Below are 11,952 nucleotides of genomic sequence, written 5' to 3'. Positions count from 1 at the left end.
ATTCAAAAATAAAAAAATCATCGTTTTCTCAAAATCACATAAAGCCATATTATAACATCGACTGAGATAAAAAATAAAATAAAATATTAAAATCACGATGTATCTCGCTGCATTGCGCGRGTACGCTTCTAGTATAGTATAGATAGGTTGTTTCAGTATGGTATAAGGTGAACCGAAGAGAGAATAAACATCCAATACCTAGATATAAAAATTTATGAGGTTCACTCACCAAATGGAAAAAATGATCAAAAAGAGAATATAAAGGTGTCATTAAACCTTAAAATATGGAGGATTCATAGACTTGTATATATAGAGAGAGATAATATGAACTTGGCCTGAATTCGGGAATAGGTGATCTCCTAAAAACCGATAAGGTCTTATTTCATTAATTTTCTAAGGAAGAAACAATCAATGGAGCACCATATTTATAGTGTCCTGCTAACAAAAACAATCCTAAAAAACTCAAATACATAACTTACCAAATAACAATTCTAAAAAGACTCAAATACTCAAATAAAGACTTATCATAATTTAAATAATTAAAATAAACATAGCTAGCCTTATCCTTCCATCCACTCTATCGACACCTCTGATAAACTCTCCCAAACCAAAATGATGAGAGTTCATTTATTATGATTTGAATATTTATAAAAGTAGAGTTCATTAATTATGATTAATACTTTATATTAGGAAACAATTAAAACAAATATGAAATCACATATTCATCAAGTTAAATGGACGACTGAGGTTGAATTGTATTGGTTGTACAAATGTAAAAGGTTGCATAATAACTCACATCTATATATATGTGTGTGTGTACACTATAACTTTAATTTAAAGACCTAGTTGCTTTGATGTCCCTAACTAATAGGATTGTCTGGATTCCTGCAAGAACCTAATTATATACGACAAATGAACTTACACACCTTCTTCATTGTTAACGAGGTTTGAACCCTTGTATCGGATATTGTTAGGCAAAAGGCCCAAGTATTTGTTGATTTTAATTGTATGTGGTCATGTTGTTGCAGGTCCAACTACTTCTCATTGGATGTAAATAGCTTCAGGCTTGTACATAGAGTTAAGAATTTAGTTGAGGAGATGAAAGATGAAACAATTCAAAACTGGTTTGGCATAGAAATAATGTTTGTTTTCTGTTTTTGACATATTACGGATCCTAGTAATTTGGTCGCAATTCATGTTAGATAGATTCGTAAAGAGATGTTTAGGTTTACGTATGTTTTTTTATGTAACTGTGAGTTTGCTCAAACCTCGACTAATCCTATGAAAATCTAAATGGCCCTTAAGGATGCGTTTGGTATCCAAACAAGATAGGACATGACAGAACAGTTGTTCATCTTTTGGAGGTGTATTTGGATACAGGTTCATTCCACCTTGTTCCATGTGGTAGAGATGAAACGTGCGTGTTTTATTTTGTTCTAGTTTGTTCCAAATAAAAATTCCGCCGAACATGAAACAATAATTCTTGTTTTCTTATGTTTTGTGTACCAAACGCATCTTAAGAGATTCAAAACTGGCGATCCATAGGGATCAGCCTCAAGGCCTAACTTGTATTTGCTAGTGAAGTTAAGCTTAAGTTTTATGTATGTTTTTTTAATGATATAATATTTATATACGACAAATTAACTTTTTACACATTCGTCACATTTGATAAGATTTAACCCTGACCATAAGAGAAGGTTGCATCGGGGTTTATGTGTGTTGTTTTAGAAAAGAGAAGTTGTATATACCCCTAGCACGACTAAACATTTTTATATGCTTATCAAATAAGTTATACATATCATTAAGCTTCTTAAGTCGATAACAAATAGACCCTTGCTCACCTTCTAACTTTTCTTAACAATTTTTTTAATCTTCTCTCTTTACACACACATATACACACACACACACACACATATATATATATATATAGAGAGAGAGAGAGAGAGAGAGAAATCATACGAGAGGTTAATCAATTTGGAAGTTTTAATATCATATATGATTACACTTATTTGTGTGTGTTTAATCATATATGATTATACGTCTATATGTTGTTAGTGCAAAATGTGTTTAATCATATATGATAAGTGTGTGTATCATATGTGCGGGCAGACTTGCCATGTAAGTAGGCCACAACATTAGAAATCAATCAAAAAAACCAAAAAGTCCCTTTAATCAATCAAAAAAGCCAAAAAAGTCATTTGAAATTGACAAAAACACCGAAAAGTCCCTCGAAATCAACCAAAAAACCTTTAAAAATCCCTCGAAACAAGTGTAATTAGGTTAAAAACACATCGGATGACTTTACGGGACTTTGGTCTACCTTAAAGGTGTCCCCACCAGACAAAAATCCTAGATACGTCACTAATCATATGTGTAGTCATATACGTTTCCTCGTAAATTGATCACTTTCTCGTTTGAACCTCATCTTATTGCATATTTGATGGTATTTTGATCACATCCATCAAATGAACTTCAATTTATATTCTAGAATTCACATTCAACGTCTTAAAACTAGTTTTAGCTTTTGTCTTTTGAGAAAAATTATTATAGTTATGGAATTACGAAAATAATTGTTTTTCTTTGAGAATAAAATCTTTTTTTTTAAAGCAAAAACACATATTATTATTTTTGGACGTTTACATGAAAAAAAGAGTAATTATAATGGAAAAGTTTTAAAAAACCCAACAAACTTTTCTATTTTGAACGGTTTAGTCTCTAAATTATTATTTTAATGAAAAAACTGTTAATATTTCTAATTTTGAATGATTAAGTCCCTAAACTATTTTTTAAATGAAAAAACCATTAAACTTTTATATTTTAAATGATTAAATCATTAAGTAAAAACCATTTTCAAATAAAATCCCCCCATAAAAAATATATCATAAAATAGATTCACAAGAATTACCATGTTGAAAACAATAAAATCACAAAACGTGTCAAATGTGTTATACGTGCAACATTAATTTAACCAATAAATTATTAAAAAAACTCGTTGACAATTAAAAAAAGGGTCTAATTTGATAGGTTAAATAGTTCGGTTTTAATCTCATAAGAAAATTTATAAGAGTTAAATTGAATTGTCAATGTTTAAAAAATATTTCAAGATCGATAATTAAATAAGTTAATTGTTTAGTTTTTTTTAAAGACGTTACCTTTATTATAAACGAGGGAAAAATATCGAAACAATGAAATGTCTGATCTGCACGACATAGACTAGATCAAAACAGAAAAAGAAGAGGGCCCACAGAAAAACAAAGAGGACCACCCTCGTACCAATGGTGGTCCTCTTTGTTTAAACATTTAATATTACGTCATTTTTTTGGGTAACCGTGGGTTTTCGTGTTTGCTTATGCACACCGACTAATCTCTTAGGCGACCATGAATGACTTTAAGTCGTCAAAGGTGAACCTCAATGCAAGGGCAAACCTATGTATGTCCGAGCGGGCTCCTATGCACCCGTACAACTTATTTTAGCAAGTAAGATTTTTTTTAAGGTATGAAATTCGAGAGAAGTGCTCCGAGATTTTAGAAAATATAACAAACATCAACCCAAAAACCGAAAAAGTACCTTGAAATGAACCAAAAATTGAAAAAGTCTATCGAAATCAACCAAAAAACTTTAAAAATCCCTCGAAACGGTGGAATTCGTCTTAAAATACATCAGATGACTTTACGGGTGTTTGATCTACCTTAAAAGTACACCGCTCGGTAAAAATCTTGTGTCCACCACTGCCTCCATCGCCACAAGGGTTTTAGCAACGCCTGAAATTGAATATGGGGTAGATGAGATTTTGCACTACATTTCCGCCCCTGAGGTTTAGCCAGTACACCATAACTCAAATGGTTTAATATTATATCATAGTAAATAGTTTTTTTTTTATTTAACACCGATGTTATATACAAATAACTGATGAAATATGATTGACCAATTTTTCAAATCGATTGAACGTTTCAATTTAAACATTTCTTCTTAGATAAGCCTCAATCATTTTGAAAGATACAACATATCAAACAAAAACGAAATACAAGTATCAAGAAAAACAGTTGCAAGGTCTATAAAAGACTTATGGGCCGTTTACCTAAACACTTACCCGGTAAGCACTTACCGGTAAAATTCAACACTATCGCTTACTTACCGGGTAAGATTTTATTCACTAAAACGCATCGTATGCAACAATTTATCACCGTAAGCGCTAGCCATGGTAAGAGTATTCGCCCTCGCTTACCGGGTAAGACTCTCGATTATTGCCTTCGTTCTTACCGCGTAAGATTTTTAGTCCTAAACATATTCATCCAGTAAAATAAAGTGACTTGATAAGCTCTTACCCGGGTAAACGTTTGGTAAACGGCACCTTAGAATGATATGTGCTTTTGAGTATTTTCTCAAACGACAAATCAAACCGTTAAACTGACGGGTACCCGGTATTTTTCAATTAAAATAATAATTATTAATTTGTTTTTAATACTAAATTTAAATTAGGTTAAGAACTTAGAACTCTAGATTAGATTTTTGAGATAAAATGATTCGTATTTTTTCAAATTGTGTGTTTAATTGGATTTGTAGTATGTAATAGTTAAACTTTGAATGTTTACAATTATAGTATGTAATCGTTAAACTTTTAACATTTACTATTAGTCTATTATAATTTGTAATCGTTAAACAATATTTGTAACCATTATTCCGTATAATTTGTATTATTGTTTACTTATTTAGTGTTTTGGCAATGTTTTATTTTTTATTTCTAAATAACAAAATTTTGATATTTTAGTAAGCGGGTACCCGAAACCGTGTTCTAAAAATTCAAGAACCGCTCTAACCGGTTCCGGTTCCGGTTCCAATATCTCAAGAACCGCCGGTTCCAGTTCCTGTCAAATAGGGCGGGTACCCTCCTATGCTCACCCCTAATAATCACCATTCTTTGAAATGGGTGGATTTTAGACAAAAACAGTGTACTGATTTTATAAAATTCGTACAAGTTATATTACCCGGTAAGAGCAATGATAAAGATGGAGAGTCTTACTCGGTAAATGAATGTAACAACTCTTACCCGGGTAAGTGCTTACCGGGTAAATTGTTGCATACGGTACCACTTTAATTTACTATAATCTTACCCGGTAAAATAAATATTTGGTTTGTTTCTCTACCCACCTGTTGCCCTGCATCTGAAACCCTTCTCTTGCATTTGATTTCGCCTCCTCTCTCCCCTTCATCATTTTCGCCAAATTTTCTCTAAGGGGGTGTTTGCGATTGCTTATTTAAAACAACTTATGCTTTTTTGTAAAAGTGCTCATTAACTTATTAGTTTATTTCTCTTCTGACTTATAATAAGTTGATAAGTGGTTTTGTAAAATAACATAAGTTGTTTCAAATAAGCAATCACAAACACTCCTTATGTATCTTATATCAGTAGAGAGAGACCTATAGCATGGAGAATAGGACCCCATGCATGCATTAAGATCTAGATTTGTAAGGTAAACTTTTTTTAGCATATGAGAGATGATCCGCTAAAAATTGAGGGGTGCACCAAACTTAAAAATGAAGGGACCAACTTAACAATAATTGTATATTTGTGTGAAATATGCACCAATTAAACAAAAATACAAAGATGGAGGACCAAACTGTAATTTCTGATTTTCTTTTTAAAACAAAGAGCACCAAGAGGGGGTTTCAAAAATTTATAAATTAAAAAAACTTCTAACAAACTTCAAACGGCCCCGAGTTCTTCGTCTCTTCTTTCTTCCCCTCACGGCGTCGGCATCTGCCGTGGGCCCAGCGCCCTCACCGCTGTTCGGCGGCTCTGGCCAGTTATCTCAGGTTCTTGCACTCACTCGGACACTCTCTCAATCTCTCATTCAGGTTTTGTCCCACGACATAACTCAAATTTAAAATTTTGCCCTACATTGGTTGATTCTGATGTTGCACAATTATGTCTGCATGATACATTTGTTTGTTTTAAGTTTTTTACATTTGAGGAATTGAGTTTTAATCTTGACATGTATTTTTGCCCTAAATTTGATATTAGTCATATGCCCTAAATTGATTAGTCCTGTTTACATGATTTATTTGTTTGTTTTGATTTTTTAGATCATTTTTATTTTCTCAACATTAGTTGTTTTATTTTCCCTAAATTGCTTTATTTGTGTTAATTTGATATTAGTCATTGGCCCTAAATTGATTATTTGCGTCAATTTGATGTTAATTTTCTTAGATTATTAACCAACCACAAGGGTGGTGTCTGATTAGTTGGAGCTTTGCTCCAAAGGTTAAAAGTACCAGGAGGTACCAGTTCAAATTCGCTTGTGGCCACAGAGGTTCAAATGCGACTCCGGGCTATCTACAAAGCAGGTGGTCGCTCTGGGATTAGTCGGCTCGCATAGCGGGTTGAATATCCAGGTTAATAAAAAAAAAATCTTAGATTATTATCAATTTTGTCAACCTTAGTTGCTGTCTTGTTAGTGTTAATTTGTTTAATTAATCTAGGTTCTTTTAATTTGGTTGGTTCATTTTAATTTGCAAAACATCCTATTTAGTAATCAAATCCTAGATGTATAAGGAAACAAAATTAGAAACCTTGAAAATAGGGAAAGGATGACGAGAATCAAATCCCAAAAGTCGAGAAAGTTTTAGAAAATCAACCAAAAAAACAGAATAAGTCCCTCAAAATCAACCACAAAACCGAAAAATTCTCTTGAAATCTACCAAATAAGTTTCGGATCAGGCAAAAAAACTTAAAAAATCCCTTGAAATCAACAAAAAACTTAAAGAATCTCTTGAAACGATGGAATTTGGCTATAAACACATCAAATGGATTTGCAATGTCACGAATGATGATGTACCCGCTTTCAAAAGTTGAGGCCCCTTCAAGAACAATTGTAAAAGGAAACTTATTTTTATCGTTTTAATGAAATCATATTTTTACTTAAAAAATTCTATCTTAAGCTTTTCGTTTGTGCCCCCGCTCACCTAAAATCCTGGGTCCGCCACTGTATATTTGGTGATTTATGCATCTTCTGTTCTCTGACCGATTTTTAACTATGTTTGCAGTAAATATTTGTTTGATGTGTGTTTCCTTCACTAAGAACCGTAAAGAAAATGTCTACCGGAGAGTACATAAAGGTCTGTTTTGAAGATTTAGTTAAGGTAAGGCTTTTTGTGCTAGATCTCATTTGATTCTTGTTTGCATTCAATTGCTCATAACTGATGCAGAATTTTAGGTTTCTCTCATAGATGCTTTGGTTTCTTTAACAAATTCTCTTGAGCGGCTTTTGGTTTGAAGGAATGTTTTTGAGGGAATTGAATTTCGTGGAAGGATTTGGAATTTTTAGTGTGTTTGGTTTGCAAGATTTGGAATGGAATTGAATTCAATACTTTATAGATAATTTATAAAAACAAATTATAAATGATTATTAAAATAATTATATTATTTTTTATAATTTGACTATTACAAAACGAATGTTTTTAACACGTTTTTAAAACATTATTACAAACAAATCTATGAAATCCCGTGAAATACCAAATTCCCCCATGGGATTTCTAAATCCCGGCTGTGGAATTTCATTGAAATTCTGGGATTTCAAATCCACACGTTCCTTCAAATCAAAGATAGGATTGGAATGAAATTTAACTTTCAAATCCTACCAAATCTCGCAAACCAAACGGGCCCTTAGGCTTTCACCTGGGATTTTTGAATCTTGATTTATATGAACTTGAGAATTCCTTATGGCACCTGGTTCCATTTAGTAAATCAATTTTTCTTGGTCAAATTGGACTATTTACATATTCAAAATTATCGAGAGTGATGCTACGGATTGGACATTAGCATATACTTACTTATAGTGTTGTTATGGTCTGTTATGGTCATCAACATCTGCTAAAAAGTTTAAATCTGTGGTGCTAGTTTTGAAGTTGCAAGTAGTCCATTTGACCCAAAGAAGTGTACTCGTTTTTTATGAATGGAGTATATTGGATTTTCAAGTATTCAATGAAGAAAATGGATTAATGGGCATTGCAACAACGACTAAAACTCGAAGTATTCTAAGTTTATGGGAATCAATATCTACTCCGGGACGTGTTCTCTGAATGTCTGATCATTATGTACTTTTTATCTCTGAATTCAGGTAGAAAGTCTCATAGAACAATGTCTGCTGCATTATATGACCCAGAAGCAGGTCATAGATATTCTCTATCAGCTACAGCACATAGAGCCTGCCTTTACAGAGACTGGTATGTAATTTGAGTCCTGTAACGTGTTTCCTCTCTTTATTTTGTAGTTTCTGGTTACACAATCGTTTTTTTTTCTGTATTTAACACATAGTTTTCCTGTCACACATGCAACCAAGAAGATCTTATTTTGTATAAATTAGATATGCATGAGGGACCCTCAATGTTTTGCTCTTCTAGCTCTGCAGCTCATGCTGGAAACCTGAGAACCAAGTTAGACCCGACCATTGTTTAGGCCTAAAAATAAACTTAAATTTATGATACTTAATTTTAGCTTTAATGCTCTATATCTATCATATACATAATTCCTCATCACATACATATTTATCTTCAACATAATCGTTTTCTGTCTTCCAGTTTGGCAGAAACTTGAAGAACAAAATCAAGAATTTTTTCAGTCATACTATCTGAGGGTGGTGGTGAATGAGCAAATAATGGAATTTAATAATCTGCTTGGTAGACAGGTTGCACTGATGAATCAGGTGGACCCAAGCGTAGCCTCTTTTCCGCCAGTGTCTAATGTATCTCACATGCCAGCAAGTAAGTTGCCTTCAACTTCAAGATTTTTCCATGGATGCATTCCTCAAAGTCGTTTATCTGTACTTTTCTATATTATTTTCTTTTATCGTTTTATTATCAATTGTATTATGTGTCCTTTGATTAAATGAGATTTCACTTACGAGCATAGCCTTAACTTAATGACCTTCTTGTGACCTGCCCCTGGTGTAAAACAGTCTGCCCCCATAAAAACTTGATGATGCTATGGAAGGTTAGATTTCTTAAAATAAGTTTTATAGAAGGTCAGTTAGCTAAATAGTCTGCTGTACTATCTTGCAGTGCCCCATAACGGATCATATTATGCATCTGATACTGGCATTGTAGTGAAGACGGAGAACATGCAGCCCTCTGTTCCAACGGTTCTAGTGAACGGCTTTAATAATTGTGGACCGTTTATACACTCAGGGATGCAGCATGCTCTTGATCGGTCTACTTATTCCAGAAGGATCGATGTTCCATCTAATATGGTGTTGGCTCATAACTCAGACATTAGAATGATGGAAGGGATTGTAATCAAAAGTGAACCGGGCTATTTGGACAATTCAAGGTTTGTCTACCAGACTGGTGGCGATGTCCTTGGAGCGCATCCTGCGATTGAGCATGCATCCATTTCACCATTTGGCAGCATGGATCCTAATTCACAAACATTTTTCAGACAGATCTCCCAAAAGATTGGTCCGCCAGGCTTGCCAGCTGACTTCACCAATTTAGGTCCAGTCTCTCTCTCTCTCTCTCTATATATATATATATATATATATATTTATTTATTTATATTTATATTATATGTGTGTGTGTATAGATCACATGAACGTGTCTATACTTTTTGGTTAATTTCATGTGTCGGAATCTATTTGCAGACACCCTAAGGTTTTGCAACTCTGCCTTTCAGTTACCAGATATAGACAATTTCTGGTTACCCTAAGGCAGAGCATCAAGGTAAGATGTTTCTGGTTACCCATACTTGATTTAGTTTGAAATATAATTTTCGCATGTATGTCCGGCCATACTTTTCAGGAAAAAACAAGAGACTGGACAAGTATCAGGCAACTTATTAGGTTTTCAGAAATTTGTCCAAGATTTGCAGAACAATCCTCACTCAACAAATTGTTATTAGTCATATGGGTTGTTTCAGTATGGTATAAGGTGAACCGAAGAGAGAATAAACATCCAATACCCAGATAAAGATTTATGTGACCAAATGGAAAAAAATGATCAAAGAGAGAATATAAAGGTGTCGTTAAACCTTAAAATATGGAGGATTCATAGACTTAATATGTGTGTGTGTGTACACTATAACTTTAATTTAAAGACCTAGTTGCTTTGATTCCCCTAACTAATAGGATTGTCTGGATTCCTGCAAGAACCTAATTATATACGGCAAATGAACTCACACCCCTCCTCATTTTTAATGAGGTTTGAACCCTTGTATCGGATATTGCTAGGCAAAATGCCCTTTGGTGTGATTAAGTATTTGTTGAATTTATTTGTATGTGGTCGTGTTGTTGCAGGTCCATCTACTTCTCATTGTGTGAATAGTGAACTGGGAGGCCTCAGGATTGTACATAGAGTGAAAATTTAGTTGAGGAGATGAAAGATGAAACAATTCAAAACTGGTTTGGCATGGAAATTATGCTTGTTTTCTGTTTTTGACATATTACGGATCCTAGTAATTTGGTCGCAGTTCATATTAGATAGATTCGTAAAGAGATGTTTAGGTTTACGTATGTTTTTTATACTAGAAGGGTACTCGCGCAATGCAACGAGATAAATCTCGATTTTAATATTTCATTTTATTTTTTATCTCAGCGGATGTTATAGTATGATCTTATGTGATTTTGAAAAATCGATGATGTTTTTATCTTTGTAAGTTTGTACACAAAGTCTTCCGCAGAGAACTTCAAACAACACTACCCCGAAAGATTAGACGTCAATTTCTTTTGTCAAGAAGCCTGAATAGTATTCAGGTACAATGGATCGCAATAACCAAATTTTCCTACGCCATTAAAGACAAGAAAAGAGAATTGTTGGTCAGCAGGGCCGAATTTGGAAAGACCGAAGTCTGAAATCTTAGCTTTCCAATTGTAGCTGCAGTTGGAGAAGGCAGATCTATCTACAACAATATGAAGGCCTTTATCCGGTTTGTTTATCTTTCTTTTCTAGTTTATTATTTTTAAAATTCTAATGTGTCTGCCAAATTGGCCCAAAGATGGATAAGTACCAGATAGAGCTTGAAAGTAGCCTGGACTAATTGCAGATTCTCCACATGCCGCAGGTATATGATTTCTTCAAATATTGGCGAGGTTGCTAGTATATTGCTGACTGCTGCCATTGGGATTTCAGAAGGTAGAAGGCATGATTCCTGTTCAGCTTCTATGGATGAATCTTGTTACCGATGGACCTCCTGCAACAACCTTGGGTTAATCCAACAGACAAATACATCATGAAAGAGGAGTGGTGATTTCTTGATTACTGCTCGCATTTTATTTCGATATCTCGTAAGTTTTTCTCAAACTTTTAAACAATATCTCCTTTGGATATGACCTCTTTACAAAATACCAAGGGAACTATCACATATAAACACTTCCTTTGAAACAAAATATCTGATTTTATGATTAGAGTTCTAGTTGAGTTCCGCTATCCAAACAATTCAGTTTTGAAAAGCCCGAATGAGTTTTATAACCATTATGCTTGTAGTTCTGTTGCAACTAATATTTATAACCTTTTGGTTTACTTTTTTTTATATGTCAAGGACAATGGTTAGTGTGCAACGAAACTACAAACATTCACTCGTATTCATATATTTGGCCGAGCTAATTTGCAGAGTGAGAATCTCTTCCAAAATGCGAATACAAGTATTGCAATAATATATAAGATAGGAACTCTTATCTCTTGTCAACACGGGACATATCTTCCTTTCTGCAACTTTAGCTCCATCCTATGATAAAACAAAAGCTGTAGTATGAGAAATATGGACAGGTTCTCCATGACCCAACTGTTATTTTACATTTATTATGAGAAAGATGATTAATTAGCATTTGCCCTTTTACAATATATATATATATAAAGAGGAGCGTTCAAATAAAAACTTGATCCATTTGTGTAAACCAATCTCATCCATTCATTTTTTTGATCAATGGCTAAGATTACATTACTTTATTTTAGGAAATTAAAAA

General features: G+C 33.5%; 1 protein-coding gene across 1 annotated transcript in view; it reads left to right on the top strand.

Moving 5' to 3' along the window:
- Positions 1-9,701, top strand: part of LOC112525685 — a 15,059-nt gene extending 5,358 nt beyond the window's left edge. Inside the window, exon 5 of the mRNA XM_025135945.1 lies at positions 9,637-9,701. Coding sequence (XP_024991713.1) covers positions 9,637-9,701 — 65 coding nt within the window. The remainder of the gene's footprint in view (positions 1-9,636) is intronic.
- Positions 9,702-11,952: the final 2,251 nt, after the last annotated feature.

The sequence above is a fragment of the Cynara cardunculus genome (assembly GCF_001531365.2).
Source record: "Cynara cardunculus var. scolymus isolate 2C chromosome LG 1, CcrdV1, whole genome shotgun sequence".
NCBI lineage: Eukaryota > Viridiplantae > Streptophyta > Magnoliopsida > Asterales > Asteraceae > Cynara > Cynara cardunculus.
The sequence above is the reverse complement of the archived record's forward strand: the minus strand, read 5'-3'. Positions and strand labels throughout refer to the sequence as shown.